Source organism: Danio aesculapii, chromosome 21 (assembly GCF_903798145.1).
Source record: "Danio aesculapii chromosome 21, fDanAes4.1, whole genome shotgun sequence".
Classification (NCBI taxonomy): Eukaryota; Metazoa; Chordata; class Actinopteri; order Cypriniformes; family Danionidae; genus Danio; species Danio aesculapii.
Window position 1 is genome coordinate 40,290,407 of NC_079455.1, and position 19,282 is coordinate 40,309,688.

Here is a 19,282-nt window from a genome sequence, read left to right on the forward strand (position 1 = left end):
TTTCATTTTAAACTGTTGTTAAAAACATACACACACTTTAATAAGCAGAGAAGCCTAAGAGAGTGTGTCATGTTTGGTTAATTATCTGCTATGATGTTTATTTATTTATTTATTTATTTATTTATTTATTTATTTATTTGCTATGTGCTAGAAACCCTCAGAGATTGTTAATATAATGCTATGTTGTTTTTTGGTCTCTTTTAGACCGTAGTGGGTACAGATATTGCTGACCTGCTGCTGAAGGAGCATCGCTCTGTGTGGTTGCCAGGAAAATCACCCAATGAGGCCAATCTCATTGACTTTAACAATGAGGCAATAGAGCATGCAGAAGAAGACATGGGCCAAATGTCCCTCCTATCAGACACTTTCATGGGTGTGCCTGAAAATATTGGCAAGGAAACGGAGCGCTTCAGAGAACTACTGCTGTTCGGCCGCAAGAAGGCAAGACACAATCCATTCTTTTCCAGTTATGTCTCACCGTGGCTCCTTCAGTCACATAGAAAACATTTTTCATGACCCAATCATTTTCTTTATGGAAATGATTAGGTAAAATGTATATATTTAAATATTCTGTTCCCTGTTATTTAATGGTCATGTTATGGCTAGTTTAAGGATATGGTTGATTATATCTGCTTGATATTTCAAGTTGACTTGAAATTTATCTAAGATTTTTAGTGTAGTGTTTTATTTTTGTTTACTAGTCATTAAGAAAAAGAAACAAATTTGTTTTATATTCCAACAATACAAATATGTTTTTATAGTACAACAGTATTGTTGCAATCATAATGTTATCTCTGAATTGATTTATTAAAAGGATGATAATATTATTCAAAATTATATTTTGAATAATATTTCATAATAATTTTATTTATATATATATATATATATATATATATATATATATATATATATATATATATATATATATATATATATATATATATATATATAAAATGTTTTAATGTTATTATTATTATTATTATTATTATTATTATTATTATTATTATTTATTAATATTTTGCTTATTTTTGTGATTTTGTTATGCTTATATTATTGTTATTTTGTTAGTCTGTAGCCCAGTAGGATTACAATTATTTCTAATGATAATAATATATTTTATATACATATTTTATTATTATTAGTAGTAGTAGTAGTATTATAACATGATACATGATAAAATAAAATAATAGTCTGAAATACCATTTTATATTTGCAGCATGATAGTGTCATTGCAATAGTATTTTTTGTTGATTCAATTAAGTATTCATAGACTTATATTACTTAAAAATCGTTTTGAATAAAATAATAATTATAATATTGTTTATGTTAATGTTATATTGTCGTAATGAATAGGGAACAATTGGTAATGATCACAAGTTGAACTAAAAAATAATAATACTGACCACATTCCTTTACTGTTTAAAAAAAATATACATGACACAGTTTCACAGGCTGGCAAAATCATATTATAAAACAGCGTTAACACGTTTGAGAATTGAGAAGACATTTGAGAATGATGTGTATGTTTGTTAGGACGCTCTGGAGTCCGCTATGAAGAATGGTCTGTGGGGTCACGCTCTGTTACTGGCCAGTAAAATGGACAACAGAACTCACGCTCGCGTCATGACCAGGTTAACCATTTCTCCTCACAACAACCAGTGTCTGCATGCTTTCAGTGCAGCGAACAGCAATGTGTCTCACTTTAATATGTCTCACTTTGTCTCTTTCAGATTTGCCAACAGCCTGCCTATTAATGACCCTCTTCAGACGGTTTATCAGCTCATGTCAGGACGCATGCCGGCTGCTGCTACTGTACGCCAGAGTTGTGTGTGTTTGATTTGTTAAAATATTAATAGCTTGTGCAATGATTGATGCATATGCATCTTTTTTTTCAGTGTTGTGGAGATGAGAAATGGGGGGATTGGAGGCCACATTTAGCCATGGTGCTGTCCAACCTCACACACACTCTGGATCTTGACACCCGCACCATTTCAACAATGGGAGACACTTTAGGTGTGTAAATGTACATGCAAACATGTCTGGCACATAAGTGGAAAAAAATATGTCTCTCTTTTTCCATGTTGTGTTTATTAGTTGACCGATATATTGCCAAGGCAGATATCTTTCCGATATCTGCATTAGGTTTGCCACAATACTGGAATTCGGTACCAATCAATACTGTAATCTTAAAAACGTCCAACATTTGATTGCTGTTAAGCGCGTTCTTAAACAAACAAAAACAAAGGATTTGCCATTGTGTTCACATGCTCAACAGAAATGACTGTGATTGGCCGTGAAGCTCATCAGTTTACCGAACTCGCTACTGTTTACTGAGTGTTACTACAGATACAGGGACACTGGAGCGTTTTAAAGCCGCGATTCATCAGCAGATCACTCGTATGTCAGCTTATAGATAAACCAGCTGATCGATGTGACTTGGGCAAATCAGCGCTGTTTAAGAACGCGCACAACATTGCTTAAATGTTAGCGGTAACTGGATGTTTTTAAAACTTCAGTATCGAATATTACTGAATTGCAGTGTCATGACAACCCTAATCTGCATCAGCCAATAAATCTTTAAGTTTGGTCGATGTTTTTGAGAGGGACTTTTTATTTTATCGGCTAAATATCAGTCGTCATCCACCCTGCTTTCCCAAATATCGGCAGTAAATAAAAAATATCGGTAACTGCTAGTAGTATTACCATGTGCCCTTTTTGATATGTAAAACGCACTTTTCATAATTCAGTCAGTTGCTGATGGATATGATTGAAGTTATGTTTTGTTTCTTGTTGAAAATTCTGCTTCTCTTCATATTATGTAATGATCATGTTATGATTATGCTCATGGTTCTGGACTATTATAGCTTGTTCATGTTGACTTTAAATGTATCTTTAATTTGTAGCTTACGGTTTTTTTCCAGTGTATTTTTAGGATTTTTCTCTTCTGTGAAGTAAAATAATAAAGTAAATAATAATAATAAGTAAAAAAATGCAAATCTTTATATATCTTTGAACTGTAAACAGCTGTACTAAAAATAAAATATGTTGTCTTTTGCTTATTATTATTATTATTATTATTATTATTATTATTAATATTCATTATTATTATTAATAATAATCAATAATAATAAAGCTTATTTTATTTTATAGTACAGAACTAATACATTAATTATATGTAGCTTTTAACTTTGAACGTAATCATTATGATCTTTGTAATGATAATCATTGAATTGAAATGTAATATTTTATTTAATTTAGCTTTGATTTAATCTTGACACTTGCACCATTTTAACCATTAAAACAACAAACACGCAAATATGTGAATTTGAATGCATTGTAGTTGCAACTCTGGATGTGTGATGAGGAATATTCTGTGTGTTACAGCATCTAAAGGTCTTGTAGACGCAGCCCATTTCTGTTATCTAATGGCTCAGGTGGGTTTCGGTGTTTATACCAAGAAAAGCACCAAGATGGTCCTCATCAGCTCCAATCACAGGTATACACACAATTATACATGCAATGCATTCTCAAGAAAAATCATAGAAATTATGAATTATGTATTTGCATTATTATTCTCTCTCTCTCTCTCTCTCTCTCTCTCTCTCTCTCTCTCTCTCTCTCTCTCTCTCTCTCTCTCTCTCTCTCTCTCTCTCTCTCTCTCTCTCTCTCTCTCTCTCTCTCTCTCTCTCTCTCTCTCTCTCTCTCTCTCTCTCAGCTTGCCTTTTTTGAAGTTCTGCTCATCAGAGGCAATTCAGCGGACCGAATCATACGAATACGCTCAGTCTCTTGGCTCTCAGCCTCTTTCTCTGCCCAACTTCCAGGTCAGTTCAACACATCGTTACTTTCCTAATAAAAAGCCAGTTAGTAGCTTTTCTCAAAGATAATCTAGCTTATTAGTTTTATAGACAGCTTTATAACTAGACTACTTAGATTTTTTTTAGGTCTGCTTGGTATATCAAAGTAACGATAAAATAAATTAAATTAGCCTGATTAAAAACGCTGTTCTAGAAAAAAATGTGAGTTATGAAAACATAAAAAATACATATTACTTAGTGCTTTTCAAAAATTATTTGGATGCAAAATATGTTTGTTTTGACAATTTATATGTGTGCTGTGTATATTTATTATGTACATATAAATACGCACATGCATGCATATATTTGGGAAAATATTTATTTATATTTAAATATAAAATGTATATATGATATAAATGTAATTATCTATGTAGCAAAATAGTTTTGTTTTTATTATATACATATATATATATATATATATATATATATATATATATATATATATATATATATATATATATATATATAAACAAACATATATATATAAACAAACATATATATTTTGTCAAAACAAACGTTTATTTTGAATGCGACTAATCTTTTTTTTTTTTTTTCTTTATAATAATAATAAAAAAAATTGCATTTGACAAAATTGCTACTGTCATTCTACTTTTAATAATATTAATTTTTATTATTTTTTAGTTTAAACAATGTTTTATATCCAAAAACACAAATCTGTAAGAAATATCCGTGCCGGTATTCAGTAATGCAGTATACTGCGGTAACGAACATGCACAACATTGAACACTTCATGAACACTTCAAACAAAATATTGTAATGCTGCCTCTCTGGACTGTTTAAAAAAAAAATTAAGACTTTTTAACATTGCTTTTAACTTAGGATGATCAATTTGTTAACTTTTTATTCTATCTTATGGTTTATATTCTTATTGCATCTTTTTATTTTTGTGCTGTTCTGCTTGACTTGGATTTTTAGTATTTTGCCTTGTAGCGCTTTGAGTTTAAGAAAAGCACATTACAAATAAAATGTATTATATATTATTTCAAAGAATTAACAATTATTGTGCCATTAAAACCACCATATACCTAATTGCAAGGTTTTTTCCTCCAGTATAATAAAAGCTCTAAATCTCTTCAGCTTTTGTAGTCTACACAAATGCAGTAAGGTCGTGACTCATGGCTTTTACCTTTTGACCTGTACAGGTGTTCAAGTTCATCTACGCATGTCGTCTGGCGGAGTCTGGTCTCTGCGCTCAAGCTTTTCATTACTGTGAGGTCATTTCCCGCACACTGTTGAGTCTGCCAGAGTATTACTCTCCTGTGTTCATCAGTCAGCTCATACAGGTACACTCAACAACATTCTGCCTGTGTCTCTGCTGACTTTTCCCTCAAGTCTAATGTTTCTTGTGTTGGATTACAGATGTCTCTGAGGTTGAGGTTTTTTGACCCTCAGCTGAAGGAGCGGCCGGAGCAGGAGTTGTTTATAGAGCCTGATTGGTTACTTCATCTCAGACAACTTGATGGACACATCAAGGTGTGTTTGTTTTGTTGTTATGTAAATACTTTACTTTTGAGAAGTACAAGTTAATTTATGATTTACTTCTTTGGTTTATGGTATTATAGATAAAAATAGATCTGCATTAAGTCTCATTTAATCAAAATGGTTATGGCTTAATTAGGGGTGCTCATTTTGGTTACTTTTGCCAACCGACAACCGTCCGCTCGTTAAGCGAATATTAACGGTTAACAAAGATTAATATTAAATTAATATTTAATTAAAATAAAAAATTCACATGTATATTTTGTGTCTGACACATTGAATATTGCATTTTAAAATACCGATTTATTTTAACATGTGAACAACAGCATACAGTACAACAGCATCTTCACGCACCTGCAGTGTTTCCAACAGCAAAGAAAGAAAAAATTAACTAAATAAAAAGAATAAAATAAATAGGCCTACCCTAGATATTTTTCACTTAAATTACAAATTTAGATTACAAAACGAAAACGCTGACGGAATATTTTTTAAGAACTGGCATATGCTGTTTGTCCAATCATTCGTTTTTTTTCTTCTGTCAAACAAAAATAGCAGGCTGCCTCAAATCGATCGCTTGACAGAAAATAGGCCTAGCATTTAATTTATGTTTCACTCTTATTCATATATTCACAAGCCTCTGTCAACATTTTTAATGGAAGTCATTAAAGATTATGTCTTGAGTGTCTAGTTTTACCTCAGAGCTTGTGAGTTTTTATTTCCTCTTTCATGTGCGGGTGCTGCGTGTGATGAAATACAATGACAAGGCTCATATGTTGACTCTTTGTAACGTATAGACTACTATAGCAAATAACAATTCGGTTATTTACATATGATACTGCATTAATTTGCATGCATGTTTTATAAGCTGTAAAATGAAAGCCTCATTTTGGTACGGAGTTATCATAATGCAAAAATCAAGAAAAACTTTGGATTTGTTTAATTCGTAGATCATGTTGGCTATTTTAAAAACCGATATTATATAATAACTATTAATAACTGTAATTTTCCAAATGGAAAAAAGGTTGGTTTGTTAGTTGTACACTAAATCATCAATAGCCTGGTGCTGAGTTTGTGACGCAGATCCAGGACAGAAGCGATCAGGATCAGCACTGGTTTAGCATTAACTCAAACTGTGACCAGAAATATCCGTCTTTCATTTTGCTTCTTTGGCAAAATACGTCTGTAGGCACGTGTTGCCGTCACGCGAGTTAATATTGTTGTGTAATTGAGTTGTTATACTTGTAATATTTATTAATACTGTGATATTTCAGATATGTAAAGTCATACAGCTCTGAATAACTTGAAACAGCAACCACTAGTCTCTCCTCCATCTTTAAAAGTTATCCGTAGTCGTCTGCACAGCACAAACACTGCTGTCACCTTAATGACGTAACACACTTTTTATGCTTAGAGTTGACTTTTATGTGCTTGCAGTTGAAATAAAAGCCAACTCTAAGCATAAAAAGTGTGTTACATCAGTCGCGTCTTTTTCATTCTTTTAATCAAATGAAAGCAGAGGCGGGGTTTCCATTAAGGTGACAGCAGTGTTTGTGCTGTCAAGATGACTACGGATAACTTTTAAAGATGGAGCAGAGACTAGTGGTTGCTTCAAGTGTTTCAAGTTATCCAGAGCTGTATGACTTAACAAATCTGGAATATCACAGTATTAATAAATATTACAATTATAACAACTCAATTATACAACAGTGCACAAAAATCTCCCGGCCGTTAGTACACCATTGTAAAGATGCCCCTCTCAACACAAAAAGCACATTTGCTGTGATCGGCCCCTTATGCAGCCAAACTTTAAAAATATATAAAATAATATTTTTTATCATTTAACTAATGCCATCAATCGGTTAAAAAGCACCATTTCGGTTAACAGTTAATCGGTTACTTTGAGCATCTCTAGGCTTAATGCAGTTTATCATTGTATTAGAGTAACTTATAACATGCAGTTAGGAATTTATGAAAAGAAAAATTATTAGGCCTATGTTGAAAGTTAATTTCTTTTCGGATTAGTCCCTGTATTAATCTGGGGTCGCCACAGCGGAATGTACCGCCAACTTATCCAGCATATGTTTTTATGCAGCGGATGCCCTTTCAGCTGCAAGCCATCACTGGGAAACATCCACACACACTCATTCACACACATACACTACGGACAATTTTAGCTTACTCAATTCACCTGTACCACATGTCTTTGGACTGTGGGGGAAACCAGAGCACCTGGAGGAAACCCACGCGAAAGCGGGGAGAACATGCAAACTCCACACAGAAATACCAACTCACCCAGCTGAGGCTCGAACCAGTAACCTCCTTGCTGTGAGGCGACAGCACTACCTACTGCGCCACCACATCGCCCATGTTGAAAATTTTCACAGTATTTTCTGTTTTATATATTTTTTCTGGAAAAATTAGATCTTAATTTTGATTTGGCTGCATTAAAAGTTGTTTTTATTATTATTATTTTTAAATATGATTTTAAGGTAAATGAATTAAATATTATTAGTCCTCTTAAGAACTCTTCTCTCGGTTAAATAGCAGTTGGGAAAGTACTTTTTTATGCTAATAATTTTTGTGTATGTTGCCCAATTTCTCCAGATTTGTAAAAAAAAAAAGTAATGTTGTCAAAAACAATAAAAATAAAACAATAGGTTTAAGTTAAGAGCAGTTAAGTTAACAGAAAAATGTTATCTTGTTGATTGAAAATGGAGAAATTAAAGGCATAGTTTCCTTTATTGAAAATGAATGTTTTAGGCCCAATCCCAATTCTATTTTTGTACCCCTACCCCTTCCCCTTGGCCCTTAAAACCAAGTGTGAAGGGGAAGGGCTTCAAAATTTACCCCTAAGAAATGGGACAGCCCTACAGCACCTGCTCACATCATCGCGATCTCTTGTTTCATATGAGATCAGACGATGGCGACTGCTGTAGTTATTCCAGTTGAGTTATTTATCTTCAGGAAATCATTGAAGGCATATATTATGTGATCATCATTGTCATGTTGTCATCATTGTCAATATGTTATCATATTGTCATTTAATGTGACAATAAGATCATAATACTGTGCATTTAACACAGTGGCCATATTCATCCATGTAAACACATCAAAAACAACATTAACATTATAGCAGACACTGTAAAAAGCCCATTCCCAGCCACTAGACATTACTGACAGAGTATTCGAGTGTCATCGAGTGTCAGAATGTTGTGGGACTGCAAAACAGGAGTTATTAGGCATTATAGATTTATTTTAGCGTTCTTTTTTAAAGCATGACAGTAAAACAAGAACGCGGTTATGAATGTATTAAAACATAGGTTTTTTTTGTTGTCAAAATTATAATAATGACAAAAAATACTAATTTGTGGATCTCCTTACTTCCGGGTGTAACTGTCTGCCGTTGTGGCTCGTGTATTCTGAGAAATTTTCTTAACCCTTGGTTTCAAGTGTGGTCCTGAAAAATCTTCGTTCGAACCCCTTCCCTTTAGCCCTGCGCCTTCAAGCTAAAGAGAATTGGGACACCCCTACCCCTTGACATGAATGCGCAAAACACAAGGGGTAAGGCTAAGGGGTAGAATTGGCATTGGGCCTTACTCTCCCTGGTGTTTTCCAATGCTTTAAGCTTTGCCTTTTTCCCCTTAAAGTCTTTTTCCCCAAAATCATAATTATTATACAGTTAAATTATTGTGTCACCTAACATTTTGGCCAAATTATGCAGTCCTGTAAAAGCTCATTAAAAAACAAAACAACTGATTATTGTACACCCAAATGATGCATCTCTAATGTGCATTCACTTTATGCTGTAATCTGATCATCTGCATGTCATTGTCCCATTCAGGAGGGTGTGATCTCATTGCGTACGGACCGCAGCACCCCACAGCTTTACCCCTGCAGTACACCCAGTTCAGAAGACCAGTGCAGCCCGCCTGAACCCCCAGCTCTGACCCCAGACCCCCACAACCCGCTCATGACCTCCCTTGTGCCCCCAGCTGCTGTACAACTCATGCCACCAGGTATGACAGGAGTATAATGTGAACTCAGAATGAAATTATATATTTTTTCCCATCATCTGATTTAAACAAAACAATACAATTTAGAATTTCATGGCATTTTATTTACAGTGGGGGAAATAAGTATTGAACACCTCATGTTTTTTTTCATGGGAATAATATTTCTGAAAGAGCTGTTGACATGGGATTGAGCCAGATTTTGGTAAAAGAGGGTTGCTGAAGAACTACTGAGAGATTTCAGCTGCTGTCTGGGCTTTCACTGCCTTTCTACACCTCTCTTTCTACATGTGTTCAATACTTTTTACCTGTGTCATTTCTTTTCATTACACAAAACTTCATTTTTAAACTAATTAGATTTGTTTTCTTTGCATATATGGATTTCTTTGGTTTTTAGCAACATCCGTCAACAGCACTTTTAGATATATGTTTTCTGAGAAAAATTGTGATGTGTTGAATCCCTATTTGTACATTGCTTTAGATCAGTGGTTCTCAAACTTTTTTACCAAATACTATCTCAGAAAGAAAAATGGTTCTCCAAGTACCACCATAATGACCTGTCAACATTGGGATATAAAATACAGGATACACCCCCAACAACCATCACAAATATAGGGAGGAAATTAGCTTCAAATGATAGAACACATAACAAACATAAATTTTTTTTAAATAAAATAAAAGGTTTAGCCTATTAAAATCAATTTACTGATCACACCGGTGTCATCGTACACGTTAAAAGCATATTCATAATTTTACTTAAATTATTCAGCGATTCCTCCGCGTAGCACTAGAAGTAACACAGTTTGAGAACCACTGCTTTAGATAAAAGCTAAATGACTTGATGTAAATGATTCACCATCCACTTTTATGATTGTTCCTGTAGCCCCTCCCACTATTCTTCAGGATGGGGCGGTTCCACTTCAGCAAGCTCCGCCTTCAGGTGAAAATGTTCCTTTCTACCCAGTGGCTCCAGGGCTGCCGCAGCCAAACTTTGTGGCTCCGTACCAACCTGAAATGCAAGAGCAGTACATGCCAATGCCGCCCCAAATACCCCAACATATGCCCCCGCAAATGCCGACTTACAACCCTGCAGAAATGCCTCCACAGATGCCACCTCAGATGCCACCAGGAATGCCTGTTCAGATGCCTCCACCGATGCCCGGGGCAGAACGAGGCTCTGCTCCTTCCTCCCCTCAGCAGTTCCCTCAGCCGTCTCCAACGTTCGCTAACCCTCCACCACCGGGGAAGGACTTCTATGATGAAATGGCACGTTTGGTGAGTTAAAAATATTTAGAAAACTTGAATTCCTGTTGTTTTTTACTCTATGATTTGCAATAACTAATTGTGTTTTCAATTTTTACTTGGCGATGTCCCATTTTTATATGCTTTGTGTGCTTTTGGGGATGTTTTCATCCACTCTGGGGGCATTTTAATGTATAATTTGGCCAATTTTTTCATCAGTGCTTAAGCAAATCGAATGATTTTGGGTATGGCTACCATTTTTGAAAAATCTGACTATATAAATCTGCTATAAATATGTTGCGATATACATGGAAATTATTTTAGGTCACACTTTATTTTAAGGTTCAGTTATCACTCTTAGCAAATCATTTTGACTTTAATTAGCTCCTTATTAATAGTTATTATTAGTTATTCGTTCAGTTCAGTGTGATTTATTATTTACTGCTGATAGTCCAAACACTAAAGAGCAGCTCTATAGGTCGAAAACCATGCAAGCCAGTGGCGACAGCAGGAAGGAACAAACTTCACCAATTGGCGAAAGTGAAGGATAAAATCCTTGAGCAAAACCAGGCTCAGTTGGGCACGACCATTTCTCCTATGGCCAAACATCTTGTGCAGAGCTGCAGTCTAGGCGCCAGAGGCTGGAGAATGCTGAACGTCAGCGAAGACTTGGCTATCCCTGGAGTGTCACAGGAATCAGACGCATGCTCTCTATACGCTAAGCTGCTCAGGATACGGCCAGGTCCAGGATTGTGGAAACCTTGGGATCATCTCTTCACAGGTCTTGAATCGCATCAGTGGCGCTGCGTAGTCTGAGGGCCTCGTGATGAGGATCCCCAGGTGGATATAGAGAATAAAGAGAATAATTAGCGTAGCTGATGTTCATAGTGTATATAAATGAGATGCGTGGAGCACATTCATGTATTATACCCCTTTGTGATGCATTGAGCGTATGCTTAACTAAAAAGATAGGTCTTTAATCTAGTTTTGAACTGCGAGAGTGTGTCTGAGCCTTGGACATTATCAGGAAGGCTATTCCAGAGTTTAGGAGCCATAAATGAGAAGACTCGACCTCGTTTACTTGACTTTGCTATTCTAGGTACTACCAGAAGCCCTGAGTTCTGAGATCTTAAAGAGCAGGTTGGATTGTAGCGAGACAGAAGATTGGTTAGATAAACAGGAGCTTGATTATTTAAAGCTTTATAGGTAAGAAGTAATATTTTATACTCTGTATGGAACTTAACAAGCAGCCAGTGTAAGGAGGATTAAAGGATATGATCATATTTTCTAGACCTGGTAAGAACTCTGGCAGCTGCATTTTGTACTAGCTGAAGTTTTTTAATAGAGGATGCTGGGCAACCAGCGAACAGAGCATTGCAGTAATCCAACCTAGAAGTCAGAATTTAGAGTAAGATCATACAGTACATGTGCTTTATAAGTACTAATAAGCAGCCAATATCTCAATAACATGCATGCTAATTAGCAACTAGTCAATAGTGAGAATTGGTCCATAAAGTGTTACCGAATGTATTAATTTTGATTAGGATGATTCTGTAGGGGTGTGAATCATGCATAACATGTAATAAACAAACTGCAAGCATAGATAAATGCAACAAAGCAAGGATAAAAGTGAAATAAACAGTGCATGTATTATGGTTTTGTATATGTAAGTGTAAAAATTACACTGCAAAGTCAACTCCACATTGCATATCTTTGCTATGTGACTATTGCCGATGCACACATTGCAATATCGATGCTGAAACAATATATTGTGTAGCACTAATTTTTTGTGACAAATCTTATTTTGTCACATACTTTGAGAAAATACTTCGAATTTTTTAAAACATTAAATAATACACTATTGCCTCATTGACTCTATTCTATTATAATGACTTTATGACACCATATAATCATGCTTTGTTGATTGTTGGAGGTTTTCCTTGTTTGGATGAGGTAAAATGTTAAATGTTTACTGTTGTGGCGAGGTGTTATTGAAATAATTGACCAAATTTTATCAAAGAAATTACCATTGGATCCTAAGATTTTTATCCTGGGTATATATATATAAATCCTGTCAGCCCTCTCTTACAAAGCAAAGAGGTCAGATTCACAGATGTGTATTTTACAAGCTAAACGTATTATTGCTCTTAATTGGAAAAATGTAAATTAACCGTGAATTGGAAAGTGGATTAAAGAAATGGCATTACATAAGTCAAAAGGTCACATAGATGGTCAAAAAGAAACAGAATATGTTTGAAGAGATCTGAAGAGACCTTTTAATAACTTCCTGAAGAACAATGTAAATGTTGGCGGTCTGGTACAACAAGAACAGGCTTAGAGGGAGTAGGGGAGTATCATGGTCTAAACATAGACAGACTCTGGAAACACTCTTTACCTAATTTAAACTTATCCTTTTTTGTTTGTTTTTTGTTCTCGTTTATTTATTTATTTATTTATTTATTTATTTATTTATTTATTTTATTTTTTTAAGGAAATGGGTTGATGGTAGGGAGAATAGAGTGTAAAACGTTTGCCGTGTCTTCATGATTATTATTCTGTAACTAATCTGTTGGTATAAATATATTGTACAAAATGTTTACTATTAATACATTACTGTTGTGTGTTTCTTTTAAAGGGCCCAGGCAGAAGATCAAGAACCACTTCTCAGTCATCAATGCACATGGTACTTTTACTGATTCTATTTCTTTGATTCAACATTCAACGTGCTGAAAAAGTGGCTGTAAATACATATATAGTGTTACAAAATACTTTGAACTTTCATTTCATCTCAGAATTCTCTGAAAATGATCATGGTTTTCATAAAACTATTATAATGTGGTCAATGAAGTCTTTTTTTGAGCAGCACATCAATATATTGGAAAGACTACTGAAGTATCATGTGACACTGAAAACTGAAGCGATGATGCTGAGAATTTTCCAGGAGCAAATTACATTTTAAAGTCTGCGTGAACCGGAAGCTGCAACCATTTTTTTCCATATAGTGACGCAGTTTCTGGGGAAACAAAGTATTAAATGAGAAAACAGTGGGTGTGGTTTATTTTATTTCTACTGCAAGCTGATTGGATGTAGTAAAGTAGGCATTTTATTCAGAAAGGTCTGGAAATGGGTTTTGGAAGAGTTATTACAACCTAACAGACTTCTCCTGCTCCCCATTTTTGTTTGTTGTCAAGACTGACAGGTGAAGGGGTGTGGTTAAGTATGTTAGCCATGCCCAATACCTCAGACAGACCTAATCTGAGAATTTAACTGAAAACAAACAGGTCGATGACAATGGTGTAGTTGAAAGTGCATCGACACATGCCCTCCCGTGCTCACGGTGACCCGAGTTCGATTCCCGCCTTGAGGTCCTAAGCCAATCCTTCCCCTCTCTCTGCTCCCCACACTATCCTGTCAATACTCTCTACTGTCCAATCCAATAAAGGTGAAAACCCCGAAAAAATAATCATTAAAAAAAAATACAAACAGGAAGTGCATTTTCAGAATTCAATTAAAGATTACAATGGCAAACCATTTTTTTTTCTTAATGACATGCACAGATGTATGGTTAACTAGCAATGTGAGCAAACAAAACCAATATGGCTAGTTTTGATTTCATTTGTACTTTAAATATATTGAAAATTTTCCCAGTACTGGGTTGCAGCTGGAAGGGCATCCACTGTGTAAAACATATGCTAGATAAGTTGGTGGTTCATTCCGCTATGGCGACCCCTTATTAATAAAGGGGCTAAGCTGAAAAGAGAATGAATGAATATATTGAAATGACAAGTAAAAAATATCATTTATAAAATGTCCTGATTTACAGGCACCGGGTCGTCGATCTCGCACAACGTCCGAATCCTCCAATCATTCTGGCCGGGAACGCAGCAGCTCATTTGCCAATCAGGGCTCTCCACCACCTCCACCAATCCCAGAGGCTCCACCACAGGACGTACCAGAGAGAACCAAGAAGGGCTCTCCTAAAAAAGTATGTACCTGCCTATAAACATAAATTCATGGACATGCATTTAGAAAATCTTTCTTGATTGTAATGAGTGCTTCATAAAGCAGGGATCTGGCGGCGGCTTGCTGACCTGGCTGTTTCCAAAGCGGAAGAATGAAGCACATCTTCCAGACGACAAAAACAAATCTGTACGCACTTTCTGCTTGATATGTTTAAGCATAGTTTGTCTGAATGTGAAGAGCTTATTTACAAAAACCAATCACTTCATTTTTAGTCATTTTCAGGTATTATGTTTTTATGGTGTGTATTGAAAAGTACAAATGAAAAGAACAGGCTTTATGAAAATGACTAAAACTGAATTTTGTTTTAATAATTTTTATAAATCTTGTTTTTGCATTGAGTATTAAAGAAAACAATTAAAATATAGACAGTGCTCAACATGTACAAGTACAGCCCATTTTAAAAAATCTGTATTTTTATCTAATTCTCAGTGGTGCATTTGAACAAAACAGATTTATTAAGCGGATATATTTATTAAAATAATATTTAAGTCACCGAACATCTTTAGAAATAGAAAGAAAACACATTTAAATTCATGTAAAAAATTGGAAACAAATTACAAACTACAAAATTCCCTAATCAGAGTCAAAGAGGAAACACAAATTTCTCCATGACAGTAACAACAACATAACCCTTTACCTTATCTTACAACATCCATATCAAAACTATATACAGAGGAAAGGGGAGGAGTTAAAGCAATATTAACAGTAAAAATAAATCTAGTTCAAAAGCAAAAAGACATTAGGTTGAATGGAAGTAATGTGCTCAATCCATTTGAACCAAAAGTCAACAAATATATCTTTTTGGGTATGCACACAGCATGTAATTTTCTCTATAATGAATACATTTTTCAAAACATCAATCAAATCTTGCATTTGTGGTGGATTAGGTTTATACCAGCATCTAGTAATGGCTTTTTTAGTTGAAGCAAGGACGACTCTATACATTTGTTTTTTCTTTCCAAGGCATCCATTGACTGCATACCCAAATATAGTACCTCAAAAGTGAAATCACTTGAAGTATTTTAGATATTTTCTAAAATGCCATCTATACCTTTCCAAAAACTTGTAATATTAGGACATCCTCAAAATATGTGAAAATGGTTAGCATCCTGAGATCTGCAATGCCTCCAAACAATTTGATTTCCATGAAATAACATATTCTGTTCTCTCCAATACGAAGAACAGGAAGTTTTTTTTTTACAGGAAGTAATTTGCATAGATTTACCCAATCCTCAGTATAGATGATAATACCAATTTCTTTCTCCCATCTGTCTACAAACTAAATTTTCTCTCTCTCGCTCTTTTTCATCATTTATTTAATATTTTTCTCCAACATATAAATTTGGCTGTACTAGTTTTTGTGCCGTTATCATAAGTTATTTTGTTAGATTAGCTCCAGATTTGGCTTCAGTGCTGACTAATCTAGCGTATATGCACAAATATAATATTTTAAAGCTTCCTATAGAAAATGATTAATAATTTAATATTAATAATTAATTTAAATGAGAGATTTGTAAGGGATGATCTCATATGCTGAGCATTGTATATATTTTTGTAAATTTCTAAAAATGGTCATTATTAATACTTCATGTCTTCTGCTTTCTTTTTCTGGATATTTGCAGTGTTTTCCAAATTATGGTGTGAAAAAAAACCTTTGACTATATAAAAAAAATGAAGCAAAGATGAATTGATGAACCATATTTCTGTGCTAGAAATGTATGCAAATTAGGTCATATTTAAAATGATGCATAATACAAACAAATCTTTGTCATTTAATGTAATCGAACAACTGGGAAAGTATTGTGTGATCTACTGTATTAGCTATTGTTTAACCCTATTTATTATTTTCAGATTGTGTGGGATGAGAAGAAGCAGAAATGGGTGAATCTGGATGAGCCAGAGGAAGAGGTGACGTATGCAAATTAAAATAATTCATTCATTCATTTTCCTTTGGCTTAGTCCCTTTATTCATCAGGGGTCGCCACAGCGGAATGAACCAGCAACTTATCCAGCATATGTTTTACACAGCAGATACCCTTCCAGCTGCAACCCAGTACTGTGAAACATCCAGACATACTCATTCACACTCATACACTATGGCCAATTCAGTTAATTTAATTCCCCTATAGTGCATGTCTTTGGACTGTGGGGGAAACCGGAGCACCTGGACGAAACTCACGCCAACACTGGGAGAACATGCAAACTCCACATAGAAATGCCAACTGACCCAGCTGGGAGTCAAACCAGTGACTTTCTTGCTGTGAGGCAACAGTGCTAACCACTGCGCCACCATGTCACCTTGAAATAGGCCATGCCTCTTTTTTTTTTCTTTCGCTGTATGGTGTTGTGAATGTGTAATGGTGTTTGTGTGTGTGTTTCAGAGTAAACCTCCTCCTCCTCCACCCACTGGCTTCCCCAAAGCTCCAATGAGTGCTCCAGCAATGGGACCTCCAGGAGTGGCCGGTCCACCATCAGGGCCTTCTGTGAACATGTTCTCCAGAAGAGCAGGTGCTTTACCAGGAATTATACCTCTTTTACCCTCCTAATCACTTACAAAAATCATATATATTTGATCATGACTACAAAAGAGAACCACTTCAATTAATTTTGTTTATCTGTAGTTTACATTCCACAGAAATATGTGCATGTTGTTGGAATATCATGCCAATTCCATGCATGTTCAATAAGAAAAGGTCTGGAGAAGGGTTTCTTCACTGCCAGAAATATTAGTAATTTATTAGATACAAATGAATAATTCCACGACAGAGCTCTGGGTTACGTTACCCCAATGCAATACAAGAATTACATTCAAGAGGTTCGCAACTAACATATATTTCCTGACTCCAGCATATTTACACAACTGATATTAACAGGTGGAGTTTTGGTGTAACGTCACTTATCAGTCATTCTGCAGTCCTATGGCTCTTGTACCCAGACACACTTCCTCTTTCCGCAACCCTTTTCTGCATACCAGAACTGAACAATTATGTGCGTCTTTAATATAATTCACAACTTCTACAAGCATCATGGCAACTTGTGACATGTCTAGACTTCAGTCTGGAACAAAGGCCCCCACCCTAAAATTATTCTTATTTGGCTATTTCCATCTTGTCAGCAGTTTCTTCTAAAAAGTATGCAGCACAGTAAAAAAGTGTGTCTGGTCAATATGTGGTATCATACAATAGAAAAAGATTGATTAATCTGTTGTTAGTCTAAACATTTTTCTAATAAAAAATACAGACACAAAAATAATACAAATAAATTCCTTTTCCACAATGTTTAGAACAAAAAACACTTCTGTGGTACTGTATTAATATTCATCTTTTAACTTTGTCACATCCACGGATTTGCACATTTGTCCATTCATTCATTTTCCTTTGGGTTAATCCCTTTTTTTATCAGCGGAATGAACCGCCAACTATTCCAGCATACGTTTTACACAGCGGATTCCTATCCAGCTGCAACCCAGTACTGGGAAACACGCATAGACTCTCACATTCACACACACTCATACACTACAACCAATTTAGTTTATTCAATTCAACTATAACGCATGTGTTTGGACTGTGGGGGTAACCAGAGCACCCGGAGGAAACCTACGCCAACACGGGGAGAACATGCAAACTCCACACAAAAAAATGCTGACAGTTCTAGCCAGGACTCGAACCAGCGACCTTCTTGCTGTGAGGTGACAGTGCTAACCACTGAGCCACTGTGCCGCCTGCATTTAATATTACTTGCCTTTATACAAACTCACTTATTTATCAATGATTTAACTAGTCTGATGTGAACTTGGATTTGGCCCTTCAAAAATGAAATTAGATGAAATGTGTGAAATAATAATGTGTGTGTGTTTAGGCACGAGGAGTCGTTACGTGGATGTGCTGAATCCTGGTCGTGGAGGAGCTAAAGCAGTGGCTTCTGTGCCTCCTCCTGCTGATCTGTTCGCTCCTCTCGCACCCATGGCCATGCCAGCCAACCTTTTCACACCAGCTGCAGGTGCGTGTGTGCGCGCGCGCGTGTGTGTGTGTGTTTATGACTGTGAGTCTGGCATTGTGTATGTCCCACCCTGCATTTTGCTGTTTGCATGCGCATGGCTGTGTGTGTCCGAGTCTCTGTCTGTCTGTGTGTGTGTGTCTCCCACTGTGCACATCGCTGTATGTGTCTGTGTCTCTTTATTTGTGTGTCTATGTCTGTCACTGTGTGTCTCCCACTGTGCCCATAGCTGTATGTGTCTGTGTCATTTTGTATGTCTCTATTTGTGTGTCTGTCTATGTCACTGTTCTCCCACTGTGTACTTCACTCTCTGCGTGGCTGTATGTGTGTCACTGTGTGTGTATGCGCATCACTATGTTTTTGTATGAATGTTTGTGAGTACATCAGTGTGTGACATGTAACACTGTTCTTTTAGCCCCAGATGAGCAGCAGCCGATGGAGGGAAGTGTTCCAGACGCCAATGGAGAAAACACACAGCAGACCAGTGCCACAGTGCCACAGGTACACACACACCTGCCCTATAACCAGGGTGGGAATTACTAATTAACGCTGGATCTCCCCTTAAGGTTGTCAAAACAAGATGTAAGGGGGGTCAGTCATTTAAAGGCTTGTTTCCACTGACTGGTACTGGTCGGTATGGGTCACATTTATCAGGCT

At 35.7% G+C, this 19,282-nt stretch overlaps 1 protein-coding gene across 3 annotated transcripts in view; it reads left to right on the forward strand.

The window, feature by feature from the left end:
• sec16a (SEC16 homolog A, endoplasmic reticulum export factor) overlaps nt 1–19,282 on the forward strand; it is a 40,517-nt gene that overhangs the window by 13,725 nt on the left and 7,510 nt on the right. For 2 of the 3 annotated variants that reach the window (XM_056446877.1, XM_056446879.1), the window contains exons 11-27: nt 205–441; nt 1,534–1,631; nt 1,731–1,812; nt 1,896–2,013; nt 3,385–3,496; nt 3,716–3,821; nt 5,018–5,158; nt 5,235–5,348; nt 9,196–9,370; nt 10,248–10,639; nt 13,242–13,289; nt 14,430–14,591; nt 14,672–14,755; nt 16,481–16,537; nt 17,011–17,137; nt 18,488–18,628; nt 19,041–19,126. In XM_056446877.1, the coding sequence (XP_056302852.1) occupies nt 205–441; nt 1,534–1,631; nt 1,731–1,812; nt 1,896–2,013; nt 3,385–3,496; nt 3,716–3,821; nt 5,018–5,158; nt 5,235–5,348; nt 9,196–9,370; nt 10,248–10,639; nt 13,242–13,289; nt 14,430–14,591; nt 14,672–14,755; nt 16,481–16,537; nt 17,011–17,137; nt 18,488–18,628; nt 19,041–19,126 (2,280 nt within the window). The remainder of the gene's footprint in view (nt 1–204; nt 442–1,533; nt 1,632–1,730; nt 1,813–1,895; nt 2,014–3,384; nt 3,497–3,715; nt 3,822–5,017; nt 5,159–5,234; nt 5,349–9,195; nt 9,371–10,247; nt 10,640–13,241; nt 13,290–14,429; nt 14,592–14,671; nt 14,756–16,480; nt 16,538–17,010; nt 17,138–18,487; nt 18,629–19,040; nt 19,127–19,282) is intronic. The other variant, XM_056446878.1, reaches the window with a different exon arrangement.